The 13,754-nt window shown below is 42.4% G+C and overlaps 1 protein-coding gene and 1 long non-coding RNA gene across 2 annotated transcripts; one reads left to right on the top strand and one right to left on the bottom strand.

Annotated features, from left to right (window-relative positions):
• The first annotated feature begins 14 nt into the window (after window positions 1-14).
• On the top strand, window positions 15-3,144 carry LOC140704616 (uncharacterized). Its single transcript, XR_012083928.2, has 2 exons — window positions 15-780; window positions 2,079-3,144. It is a non-coding gene; the product is annotated as an uncharacterized LOC140704616 (long non-coding RNA).
• A 1,619-nt stretch (window positions 3,145-4,763) lies between these two features.
• Window positions 4,764-13,561, bottom strand: LOC110075114 (transmembrane protease serine 12). Its single transcript, XM_020786032.3, has 5 exons — window positions 13,378-13,561; window positions 9,489-9,690; window positions 6,874-7,139; window positions 5,676-5,818; window positions 4,764-5,029 (listed from the first exon to the last, which is right to left on the bottom strand). The coding sequence occupies exons 1-5, from the start codon at window positions 13,466-13,468 to the stop codon at window positions 4,793-4,795; spliced, it is 939 nt and encodes a 312-aa protein (XP_020641691.3). The 5' UTR covers window positions 13,469-13,561; the 3' UTR covers window positions 4,764-4,792.
• Window positions 13,562-13,754: the final 193 nt, after the last annotated feature.

Below are 13,754 nucleotides of genomic sequence, written 5' to 3' on the forward strand. Positions count from 1 at the left end.
TATGGAGGATCTTCGCTGGACGGTGAGTTTTTAGTCCAATGGAACGCACTGAATGGTTTTCAATGCGTTTCAATGGGTTTTTTTAATTTCGATTTATGATGTTTTCGCTTAACGATTTTCCTGGAATGGATTATCGTCATTAAGAGAGGCACCACTGTATTGTATTAACTCTACTGCTGGCACAATAGTGTTGGAGAAGTGGGAGCAGAGAAGTCTGGGCAGCTGAGCTTTTGGCAGTAGCCCTTCTCCACTGTCTCCAATAAGGCAGTCACTTTTATTTATGGATTGCTACAATGAGGAAAATTGTTTTTCCACTGTGTTTTTTAAAATTTTGATTTAAGGAAGAAATTGTGGAATAGCTGTTCAGTGCCTTTGGTCTAACAGTTCTAGAAACCATCAGTCTGTACATACACATGTCCAGGCTATTGCCTTTAGCTCAGTGGTTTCCAAACTTTTTTGAATCCTGGCCACTGGCTGCAGCTCCGCACTACAGTAGGATTGCTGTATCCACGGGATTAGTACCTGTAGTTTCGTTTATCCACTGCCTGAAAAAATGAAATAATAAAAAACACCACACTTCCCGAGATGTATTACCAAGACTGGCTGCAATGGAAACATACTTGTGGCCAGACTTCTCTGGGAAAATGGAGAAGCTGCTTTTTTTTGCAGGGAGGGGGCAAAGAAGGCTTCCTTGCAAACAGGAGGGCAGGAAACTCATTCCTTTGGAAAACTGGGCCAGGGTTCCCTCTGCACCATGCATGGACACCAGAGAAACTGCAAGTAAGTGCTGTATGATAATTTGGTTGGGGGCGGGAGAACGGGGGGAGGGGAAGAAGAGAGGATTCTATGGTGCCCCTAAATGGGCTTTCAGGTGCACATTTTGGGAACACTGTTCTAGCTCTTTCCTATGACACTGGTGACATATGTAGGCTGGGAAGGAAGATAAAAATGCCCACTACCTAGTCCTTTCATCATACTACAGCTGCCTGTCACTGTGTCAGGTACAAGTCTTTCACTGTCTTACCTGATGTTTGCCAATATTAAATTGTAGATTTAAATTGTAGATTTAAATTGTATTAAATTGTAGATTTTAAACTCAAGAGAGCAGGTGTGCATGTAACAGTAATTGGTAAAAAGTCCCTTGTTTGTTGGGATGTACATAGTTTGCTGACTTCTATGGTACATTGTAATCAATATTTTCAGTTCTGTATTCTTAGCTACTTTGAACACCATTTTTAAGAAAGGAAGGGAAAAGTTAATTAAACAAATAATGGGTCCATGCCAGTTATATTGTGCTCTTCTTGAGATTGTCTTCAACATACATATTTTTAATTTTTTTTCACATTTTGGTATTATCAATATGTTAAATGCACTAACTAAAACCATATATAACAAAAACTGGATCCTTCATGTATGATAAAGTAAATTCACACTCTGAAGGGTGTTTGCAAATCAGTATTTCAAGGGATAGTTCTCCTGTTTTCAGCTTGTAAGTGCCCAATATTTTGTGTGTGTTCTAAAAAGATTAAAGAATGAGTGTACCATGATACAGTGCAGTGGGAGAAAAAGATGAGAAAGGATGAGGTGCAGTGATATTTTCGAGCATAGCTTGAAAGCAAGTGGTGGAAAAGGCAGTAGTAATCTGAGTTTTCATAGGAATTTGAATGTGACAAGAACTATGGATTAGTGTGATCTTTTATAACTTAGTGTACAATTGTGTGAGGCAACATTCACTAAGCTGTGCAACTGTGCAGCACTGCATTGGTGCCGCACACCTTCAGCAATTTTTGTCACTTATTTGGTTCCGATTGTGGCCAGAACCCCATGGGCAGGGCCCCCACTTAGCACTGGCAGAAAATTGGAGGGAACATTGGTGTGAGATAGCTCTCAGAAGCACACTGTGACATTTTTGCTAAGCACTTTAGAGTAGAACTGTACCCATTTGCATTCATGCTCTAGGTCTGCAGATCTGTCTATGAATGTATCCAAGACACAGCCTTGTGATAGATTGAGTTGCTGTGATTTGAATAATGGAAAATCTACTTCAAAAGTTGAAGCTTATTTTGTTTGTTTGACAGTTGTCTCCCTGATCATAAAAAAGATCATGAATTAGGAAAGGTCTGACCAGCTCTAGCTGTATCAATATGGCAGTGAATATCACTTTACAAGAAAGGGCAATCATGAAGGAGTATCTGTAAGACTGCTCTTAAAGAAATTATCCTGGGCTATGAAGGGCCACAATAAGTATCAGCCAGACATGGAGATCCTCTCCTACGAAGAGATGCTTGAGTAGTTTGCAGAACTGAACAGTCTTGCATGAAGTATATTTAGCAGCAACCTTACTGAAGCTGAGCACACCTGGTTCTGGTCAGTGCCAGGATGGAAGACCATCTGCAAGCATTTGCTTTGGGTTCTGTGATTAAAGTCATCATCACAAACCAGGGGCCCTCCTGATATGTTGAACTACATATAATCACCATGAACCCATATCAACTATGTTGTATTTTGACACATCTAAAAATCAGCCTGGAAGAAGCTTGGTTTACATCATTTTTTCCACTCATGGTATTGGATTTGTGATATAGGCCTGATCCCTGGACTCCAACAAAATAAACCCACTCCATCTTTTCTTCTATTGTTTGGCCTGAAAGTGTCCAGTATTATTCACCCAGAAGCCCTGTTGGTGAAAATCGGCATCTCCATGGTTTATGGGATTACAATAGTTTTTGTCCCTATGACTGACCAAATTACAGTGGCAAGTGTATAGACTCCGTGTTGGAGAAACCAGTGGAAATGGCATCTCAAATTGAGAGTTCCTGGTATAATGGAACGCCTGCTTCCACCTAGATCTACTCGGATCACCCGCATGAGCCAAGAGGTGAGGCTGAGGAGCCTAACGACGAGGGAGGTCCGGAAAGAAAGGACACGAAACCGGGCCTTCTCGGTGGTGGCTCATCGCCTCTGGAACAATCTCCCTCCTGAGATCCGCGCGGCCCCCACTTTGGACACTTTTAAAAGTCAATTAAAAACATGGCTATACATTCAGGCCTTCCCTCCAGTTAATATCTGACTTTTCTTTATTCTCTCCTTATGTATTTTCTATTCTATTGTTGTATTCTGTTTATTACAATATGATTTATGTAATTGTGTGTGTTTTTGATATTCACTGTTTTTACTATATTGGAAGCCGCCTAGAGTGGTCTTTTAGACCAGATGGGCGGGGTCTAAATCAAATAAATAAATAAATAAATAAAAATAATTTTATGGTGCTTATCCAATATTTTGTATTAGCAAGATATACAACGAAATGTAATGTGGAGAGGTTCTCTTCAGAATTCTGGACACTTTGTCTTTCAGGCCACATTGTTTTCCATCCTTCTCCAGAAGTCAATCAGCTTGAGTGTGCTGACTCATCTTTGGGCTGCTGGGGAGATTCTTCATGGGCCCTGGAAGCATGCTAATACAGTGGTGCCTCGCTTAGCGATGTTAATTCGTTCCGAAAAAATCGCTCCTAAGCGATAACATCGCTAAGCGAAAATAAAAATCCCATAGAAACTCATTAAAATGCAATTAATGCGTTACTATGGGCTTAAACTCACCTTTAAGTGAAGATCCTCCATAGCGCTGCCATTTTCGGTGCCTCTAAAGCGAGGTATCCGTGCCTGAAAACAGCGGGCGGCCATTTTGAAACCACCGATCAGCTGGCCGAAAATGGCTTTGCGATGATCGCTTCCCCACGATCATCGCAAAGCAAAATTCACCCATAGGGACCATCGCAAAGCGATTGCTTTTGCGATCGCAAAAACAGCGTCGCTAAGCGATTTCGCCGTAAAACGGAGCAATCGCTATGCGAGGTACCACTGTACCTCTCTAAGTGGACAATTCAATAAGGTAATGCAAAAATAGAGATTTGGAGAATGGGCTTTCTATTTCTATACAGGAAGTCTAAGGAAACTGTCCCTTCAGGTCTGTACATTTTACTCAAAAGTAAAACAATGGCAGAATCTTATTGTACTTAGCATAGTGTGTAGTTATGCTTGCAGACATTCATGGGAATTAATACCCAGGCAGTCTGCATGTCTGACTGCACGACCGGCACAGCTGTGCCCACAGAATTGCTTCCTGGATGCAACTTTTGCCTTCAAGCAAATTTGGAAATGGCTTGTGCAACTTAAGTAGACATAGATACGCAACAGGATTTTGGCCAATGTGTTCAAAAGGTCTTACTTTCTAGTAAACAAGCTGTTTGCATATTCAAAATGTAGATAAAACAATAAATTACAAGGACTATTGATTATAAAAATAATTAACTTGATGAAATGCACATGTTTACTAGAAGAAGCATTTGGTTTAGAATAGAAGTCATTAACCCCCAGTCTGCAGCCTGGTGCCGGTCGGTGGCCTGAGCCGGACCGGGCCGTGGAGACAGACCTCCTGCCCCTCTACACACACTCCCCACAGCTGCTTTGCACAAGTGTATGTGTGCCAGTGCCGTTGTCAGCACTCCCCCACCCCTTCACACATGTGCCAGTGCAAAGGGGTGGGCAGGTGGGCATACAGGAGCTCGTGTGAAGGGGTAGGGGAACGTTGGTGCTGGTGTGCGTGCATGCTACCCCACTGCACCTGAGAGAGCACACATGCACCCAAGAGCGCATGCCTGCGCAAATGTGTGTGGGTGCCCCGTCTTCCTCAGAGGCTCAGCTGGTCTGCGGTCCCAAAAAGGTTGGGGGCCGCTGGTTTAGAAAGCAATCTGACAGCATTAATTGAGTAAACAAAAGCAGAGTTTGTTTCTTTATAGAAGTACATAAAAGATTACCCATTCCATAATGAAAAAGATCACAATGTGTTGAATGCTCATGGTGGTCTTACTATATAGCTGTGAATCTATCCAAGTTCTATAATGGACTGTATTAAGATATATTCCTGGATGCTTTGGGATCCCACATGCAGTAGCAGAGCTGGTGATTCCTATTAAATAATATTCTGAGACATTTGGAAAATTGCACATCAAAGGTCCACCACTGTCCCCCTGAAACATGAAAATAAAGAACAAGTTGAGCATACTGAACTGTTTTGATGCTATAGAAACATTAACCAATGAGTCTGTTACATTTCTCAGATTAAAATAAAATAATGTTTTCAAGGACAGATTGACCTGAAAACAAGAGTATTGCTTTGACTGAACTGTAGTGCTTCTAAAATGTTACTGTGAATATTCTGGAATTGGCTGCTTTGCTTCCATAAGCTTATCCCAAAAATCAGGTTAGAGACCAAAAGGTGAATGACTCAACTAAATTGTCATAACAAGGCATTATGCACACAAATATTAATCACATCCACACTATGTTTTAGACTAAAACAGAGTGGCCTAAAGCTTCTGAATTGATGGAAACAATTTATTTTTACTTTTTTTGTAAAGCTCATATGTTTTCCCCCATTCCTTAGCTATTCCCCATTACTTAGCTATTCCTAAATTACCACTGATTTAAAAAATGATATTAAAAACAATTATATTTTCAATTTCAATTGAAACAATGGTTTGATGTAACTTTTCTTATGCATTCCCCTCCTCTTAAAAAAAGATTATACGCTTACAGCCAAAAAGGTTTTGCCAAGTAACTTCATGACAGGATGAAACTTCAAGATCTTCTAAAACAAAATTATTTTTATTTTACCTCACAGCTATCTCCATGTCCACTTGCAGAGCCAGCACAAATCATATTCCTTGATATTCTCCCATTAAACCAGTCAAATCTATTACAGATGTATAGTGGAATAATGTCTACTTTGGTTTCCTGTAATGTATTTTGAAATTTGTCTGTGAAGAAAGCACAAAACATTACTGGAAACATATTTGGTTGAAAATGTTGTAACAAGTTGAGCCACATGGAAAAATGCTGGGCACTGGGAGTTCTGGCTCCAGTATAGTATTCTTAAGTCTAAGGAGTCTCCTTTGAGCTTTCATCTCCCACATAATCTAGAAAACATATTAGATACCAAAAATGAAGGGTCCATTTTACCAGTTTGGCTTGTTGACCAGCTACATTTTCACGAAAAACACACCTCTTGTAATCATCCATGCACTGGTTAAATACAGTGTGAACTACAGTAATTGGTTAACATGTAATTGTGTTGAAGATTATTCGCAAATTTAACCTAGTGTAGAATGCACCTTTTTGACTGCTTTCCAAACCTAGATTACTGCTTGTAACACCAATTCTGTATAGTATTTATAAAAGTGTTGCTAGTGTGTTTCAGGACCTTACTTAAAGTGCTGGTGATCATCTTTCAAGTGACAAACAGATTATAAGAGTTGTTACTTATGATGTACTAAGAGTTAGGGCATGGGGGGCACATATTCAATTAGTGTTCCTGTTAATGGAACAACATGGCAGATATACTCCCTCTCTTCCTGTGCACCCCCAAAATCTGCTCCAAACCAACCTGTCCCTTTCCTATGTCTATTTGAACTTACTGGATTCCCAGTTTGGTATAGTAGAGTGATGGACTATGACTCTGGAGAATCCTCCTCACCCTATTCTCCCATTCTTACATGAATATCAGACTCTTTTTGGATGTGTTTTTTACCCAGTTCAGTCCTGTTTCACTAAAAGGTAGCTAAGGCAGGGCAGAAACTATTAAAAACAGAGAGCGGGATATGCAAACTATGATTCTGGTGAGAATTATAGTGATCTGATGTGTGGTTTCTTGTCCCAGGATAAGCACAAGCTTGTATGTTGTGCATGGAAAACTGATTCAGATGCCAATGATCACACTCAGAAAGGTGACCCTTTTGAAGCTGACTGAACCTGCAATGGTTGTCCTGTCTAGTTGCACCATGAACATATTCTAAGAGAAACAAAAGAGCCTTACCTTTCTTCTCCCTCTTTCCCCATCCACTTATGTAGCAAAGGTCCATATCAGTCACAAGATGAGCAATGTCAGGCAAGCAAATAGGCTGAATATATTCATTGTATTTGACAAACCTCAGTAGTTGAAAAAAGGCAATGTCATTTTCATAGCTGCCCCACTTGAAATCAGGATGGATCACAATCTTTTTCACCCGTCGATACATAGTATGTGAGTTCCACTTATACAGATGATGCAAGCCAAGTACAGCTCTCCAATACTCTGGGTTTCTAGGACAGTTAAAAAAACCAAACGAACCCTGCAGAGTTAGTGAATTTTACTGAATCCCAACTTCAGAGAATTCTAGAACAACACAACACCAAAGCAAGAAGAAAAAAATAATTTTACTCAGAATCAGAGAAAGGTATTTTTGTAAAGTGGAATTCAAGTAACCTGACTAGAGATAACACAGAAGATAACTCACAGAATCAGGACCACAAATAATAAGACCAGGATCCAAAGAAATGCAGAAGTATTTCAATATGTTCAATTTTTTATTTCTTGAGCAGTATCCTGTTTCACATGGTGAAACTCTGAGCAGAGTTGTGCTAATTTGTGTTATTGGATTACAAATTCCAGAATTCATTCTGTAATGAAACTAGTACAAAAATAAAAATTTACACACCTCTATTTTTGAAACTGAGTGGAATTATGTTAGAAACTTTTTACTGGCCTGTTGCCTGGCACAATCACACAAGAGCAGGCTCACTGAATCAGTAGGGATGATTCAGTATAACATAGTAAGTTCCAGTTATAGTTGGCTCATTTGAATCAATGGAACTTATGGGAGAGCTGATTCAATAAATCCTCATTGATTCAGTCGGCCTACCCTAGTGTGATTTACTAGTGAACAACAGGATTTTGGCCACCAGCATGTAATGCTCTTCATAGTTAAGAATTCTACTAAGAAATTATTGTGCCTGGCATGATGGGCATTGTGCTCTAAAGAGGTGCTAGATAAGGCAGTTGTAGGTACAACTATCTTTAGTTCACTAGGAAGAATCTGGCCAGTTCTAACTAAGATGGTACAATTTGCTACAATTGTGCAGTCTGTTCTTTTTCCTGGGCCAGCTGCCTTCCAGGTGATGCTTAGGACTCCTAGGACACAGTTTATCAAGAAACCATCAAAGCTATAGCCAGTATATACATTGTTTTGTGTATATATTTCAGAGCTCTCTGTCACTGTTAAATAATTTTTTCCCCTAAAAAAATCTCCTACCTGATAAAATGAGGTATACTGGGGAAAAAAGCTGGAGGCTCATTTGTCCTTTCATTGTGAACACACTGCCCTTGTCTGGTTTTGGAAGCTAAGCAGGGGCAAGCCTGCTTAGTGCTTAGAATGGGAGATCACAAGTGATCTTCAGGTAGAGCTAGAAAAGAAACATGTCTGAAACGCTGAAGACCACTGCCAGTTAGAGCAATTCTAGGGTAAACAGACCATGTTTCTAACTCAGTGAAAGACAGCTTCCTTTGTCCCTAACTTAGTGAACAAAGAGAATGAAAATCCACAGACTGTATTTGCATAGTTCTTTATAGCTGTGCAAAATTACAAGAATGGAAAGGTAACCAACTTGAATTAAAGTTGATTAAAGTGAAAGTGTCATCATTGTGAAACATTTTTCAGTGTTTTCTTGATAACATATAACTTAATTCATATTTGACAAAGACAAAGGACTCCAGCTTTCACACACAACCCCTGCTATTGTGGGAGAAAACACAGAACAAAGGTGTTTCTAAGCACTCAGCAAGATGTGTTATGCAGGTGCAGATAAGATCTTGGCATTAGCAATAGCAAGAGTGGCTCCTATGTAACTTTGAGCCTCATGACTCAGTGGTTAAACTGCTGTACTGCAGCCAAAACTGTTCATGATCCAAATGCTTTCTGCATACAGTACTTACAAGGGCAGTCCAGGAACACCAAAATATGTATATAAATTGAAAAGAAACATATGGCAGTGGGCAGAGAGACCAGAACAGTTCTGTGTGTGCTCAGCACTTGTGTGGTTCCAGAACCTACAAAATATTGGCAGGACGGTGGTATGAAATTACTCGAGTAACATTGTGTAGATGGAGGAATTCTGGGTTCACAATGCACACCACAGATATAAACTCCTCTGTTTGCTTACTGTAGCCTTTTATTTGGAGATTGGCAAAGCAAACCGTGCTGCTTATATACCGCCGCATACCGCTTCAAGCACTCTCTGGACGGTTTACAAGTTAATTGTGCAAGCTACACATTACCCCTGGGTACTCATTTGACCAACCTCTGAAGGACAGAACCCCGGGTTGTGAGCACAGTTTTAGCTGCAGTATAGCAGTTTAACCACTTGTGCCACAAGGCTCAGTGCTTAAAATTAGGAAATTGGAGAAACAATACTTTGCTATCCCATCACAACTCTGCCAAAAGTCCATTGTCTTCTAGGGTCAACTCTCACTTCTACATCCAGGGAGGGGGTAGAGGAAGAAAACTAGAGGTTCAGTTAAAGAAGTGTTGAATTTATTATAGTTCTTAAAGGGCAAATTGCTAATTTTGATTAATGTGGTGGACATAAAAAGGTGAAGAAATGAAAAATACATACATCCATTTTTTAATGCAGTGTGCTGCTGTCAGCACTGAGTTGTTATTAATTAAGGATCCACCACACTCATGGAGATAACGACCTGATCCAACACGATAAATCTGAAGGCTAACTTGCCATGGCCAGGCCCCGAGCTGAACATTGTGTCCACCTACTACTTGAGTCCCTGTTATATCTTCCACAGCAGGCCTGGTGCCGCATTCTGGAAATCAAAAGTTATATGGATGATGTACAACATTTGTAACCATTGAAAAACAAAGCCAACATAGAAGAATAACACATTTAAAAAAGCAAAAGCAAAGCGTGCTGCTTATACAGCGATGCCTCGCACAGCGAGGTTAATCCGTCCCGAATTAACTCTCACTGTGTGAAACATCGCTGAGCGGGGCAGAAAAGCCCATTGGAACGCATTAAACAGTGTTTAATGCGTTCCAGTCGGCTGCTGTACTCACCGTTCAGCGATGTTTCTCTGATGGCCGGCAGCCATTTTCGCGCCCTCCCCTCCCTGAACGAGGGCGCGAAAATGGCTGCGATCAGCTGTCCGGTGGGTCCAAAATGGCCGCCGGCACAGCCGAAATGGCTGGCCGCAGCATTTTCACGCCCTTGGTAAGCGAGGGGAAGGCGCGAAAACGCTGCGCGCAGCCATTTCGGCTGTTCCGGCAGCGTTTTCGCACCCTCCCCTTGCTTACCAAGGGCGCAAAAACGCTGCAGCCGGCCATTTCGGCTGTTCCGGCAGCCATTTTGAAGCCGCGGAACAGCTGATCGGCAGGTCGCAAAGCGAAGCGCTTACCGACCTTCGCTCTGTGATTTTCGCCCATTGGGGGCATCGCTCTGCGATCGCATTAGTGATTGCAAAAGCGTCACCGTAGAGCGAATTCATCGCTCTACGGGGCGCTTGTTGTGCGAGGCACCACTGTATACCGCCCCATAGTGCTTCAAGCACTCTCTGAGCGATTTACAAGTTAATTATGCAGGCTACACATTGCCCCCCCCAGCAAGCTGGGTACTCATTTTACCGACCTCGGAAGGATAGAAGGCTGAGTCAACCTTGAGCCGCTACCTGGGATTGAACCCCAGGTCGTGAGCACAGTTTTGGTGGCAGTACAGCGGTTTAGCCACTGTGCTACGAGGCTCCTTTAAAGTAGCTTGGTGCCTCTTAGAGGCACAGAAAAAAGTATGGACCTGGGGGAATGGAGTTAATAGGTAGGTTATTGGGAGATTGAATTGAAATTTATTTATGTGCCACTTTAACTCCTATGCAGCCTACGTAAACAGTGCTATTAAATGATATATAAAATACACAAACATTAAAATTATTTGAAAAAAACAGCAATATCTTATTAACTTTACAAGTTAGGCAAAGATTATATAAATAGGTGCTGCACTCTAGCGGCTACATTTTGAATTAGGTGGTGGCAGTTCTGCATATAGTACATTCATAATAGCCAGGTGCCATCAAATTGATTCCAGCTTATGGGAACTCCTTCCATGTTTGTATAGGTATAGAGAGTACAGTACTGTACTTAAAAGCAGTTTACTACTTAAAAGCAGTTTACTCCACTCTCAGGCCTTACCCAGAGCACAGTTTGCTGTCCTCTGAAGATGCCGGCCACAGAGACTGGCGAAACGTTAGGAAGAACCACCTTCAGAACACGGCCAAGAACCCCGAAAAACCCACAACAACCATCAGTTTACTAGTTCCTTCTCAGGCACTCTGGGACCAGGCCACTTGCCCAAGACCAGCCATTCTCAACAGGGGCCATATGCCCCCATAGGGGGACCTGGCACATTTGAAGGGGGGCATGAACTGGATACAATTCTTTACACACCAACTTCTAAGGTTTGTTCTGTGACTTATACAATCCTGATTCGACCTATAATTCTTTTATATTGTGTTTACGGCAATAGCCAAGACAACCGAGAATGGGTGGCCTGAGCTATATAGGCTAGGCTGCCTCTCCTACAAAGCATATTGGGCAACTCAGCTTCCAACCTCTGGCTCTGCAGCACCTCACTGAACCACAGTACTTTTGATTATGAAGATAGCAATACATAAAACACACCACTTAGTCTATGACTATCCATGCATAAGTATCTTTCCCCCCAAAAAACAAGTGTTCCTGGACACCAAAGCCACCTGACCTCTTAGTGATAAAAATGGATTCCAAAGCACTCAGAAGTTGCTACATATTTCAAAAGCCACAGAGATGTTAAATAGCAGAGGAGATAAGACAGTACCCTGTGATAGTCCATTGTTTTTAACTTACAGAGTGCAAAGGCACAATCACCCAGTACTGTTCTCTGGAGCCAGCCCTACAAGAAGGAGTTGAAACATTGTAAAATGTATCTTCATGAAAGATACCATGATAAATGCTATCAAAAGTTATGGAAAAATCAAACATAACTAGCAGGATCACACTCACCATCCATCTCCCAAAAAAGACAATTTGCCATGGGGATGAAGGACAATTCTCTAATGAAAGCTGAACCAGAATATAATGAATCAAGGCAATTAGTTTTATCCATGAACCAGCACTCCCAAAAAGCTGAACCAGAGGCAAGATGACTGGTATTTATAAATCCCTAGATATTACCTTATGGGTCAGGGAAAGCAATTAAATAACAGTCTGAATGCTAGACTGTAAGTAACACTGGTTCAACCAGTGAACAGATATAAATCAGACAAGCTAAAATATAACAGATCACCGATCATAATGGCTCAGAAAGTAAAGGCGAGATGCACTAAGCACATCCCACCTCCTGCTGGCCAGAAATGTTACTTACAACCAGAGTCTTCTCCCTGAGTCCACCGAGGGGACTGGTCCCGTACAAAAAAAATTACCCCACCCAGTTTCTCAATTTGCATCACTGTTATAGGCTTGTTTCTCATACAGAACCCATTCAATATTTCAGTTCCTACCCAATTGAAATGAAGTGGGGGACAGCATAAGGCAGGACCAGTTATTACATATCTCTGTCCCAGGCATAAGGAGACTCTGTCCACACCAGTTACTAGATGTAGACGATCTCGTAGGTTGCAGAAGGAACTCTTGCTCAGAAGCAAAAGCAAACTGAGCATGGAGCCAGATATTCTCAGTCTCTTTCTGTCTTTGTGCTATACAGTATAGTTCTTTCTGCTCTGCTGTCAGCAGTCAGTTCTGATTAACTCTAAAAAAAGACTGAGAATCTTTTTCCTGCTATGGCCAGAGATCTCTGGAGTGATCCTTGCTTTGATAACTATGTAACATGAATATGTCAACATAATTGTGCCCGAACATCTTTTCCACAGAGCCCACAACAGCAGCTCCAGGGCAAGCGTGAACCTCCTTGGGGATTGAAATCCCGCCACGAACCCTTCCTACAACCATCTGCCACGGAAGGGGTGAACAGGGGACTGGAGCCTCTTTGGGTGGAGTCCCGTAGCAGTTCTGTTGCTGCGATTTTCAGAGGAAACGGTAAGGGAAGGGAAGGAGCCGATGAGGATTTACTTGGAAGTAAGTCACAGTACAGTAACCCTAAGGTGCTAACTGTGGAGCAAGCCCCATCGTTCTTAGGCGCATGCGCAACTCGCTTTTTAAGCGGACGATCCAGTTTACCTTAGAGGCTGTCGGGGCTGGTAGTTTTAACGAGTGGGAATCCAGTTCCTCCTTTCCGGGAACTGGATCCTGGGCGCATGCGCACATTGATTTCCTCGCTCGGCGTGCTGAGTTTCCAGGAGGCGGGAAAATTCACACGAGCGGGTAACTTTGGCGCTTTCCGCCTGAAGGGAACGTTTTGAGCGCCCAGACAAAAATGTTTTTTCTTTAAACCGGGCAGAACTTTGGGACGAAAAGGTGACTTAGGTTTCCTTCCAAGTAATAACTGGGAGGACACGGGAAGCCGAGCTCACCGTCTGTAGGAATCGCAGAATGGGCGTGACTTAGCAGCATCAGAAGTGCCCAGAAGGAATCGCATCCTGTGCGCATCTTCTGTCCAGCCATCAAAAGGGCGGCCGGGTCCCCGACTGGCCTGCCTTCCTCCGCGAGCCAGGGACGTTGGATGCCGCGTGACCCATTGGCGGAAAAGGCGCGCGCCAGTCCCTAGAGTATTTCGCGCCTAAACTGCGCGTTCTTTCGAAGCAGAACTCGCTGAGGCGGTTGGCGGGGGGTGGGGGAGAGGAAGACCGGAGTAGCACGACGGGCAGCGAGTTGAGAGGACAAAACGCTGAGGGTGGGCGGAAACAAGCAGCTGTCGACGGTAGCCTACCTATGGCACATGTTTCAGATG

Source organism: Pogona vitticeps, chromosome 2, assembly GCF_051106095.1.
Source record: "Pogona vitticeps strain Pit_001003342236 chromosome 2, PviZW2.1, whole genome shotgun sequence".
NCBI lineage: Eukaryota > Metazoa > Chordata > Lepidosauria > Squamata > Agamidae > Pogona > Pogona vitticeps.

Bases quoted from the DNA above. Each gene is read 5' to 3' on its own strand.
- LOC110075114 (XM_020786032.3), bottom strand. From the start codon at position 13,468: ATGGCTGGACAGAAGATGCGCACAGGATGCGATTCCTTCTGGGCACTT. The intron at 7,140-9,488 runs GTATGTATTTTT...TAACTGTCCTAG, and splicing joins CACTGCATTAAAAAATGGAT to AAACCCAGAGTATTGGAGAG. The intron at 5,030-5,675 runs GTAAAATAAAAA...TTCATGTTTCAG, and splicing joins GACATGGAGATAGCTGTGAG to GGGGACAGTGGTGGACCTTT.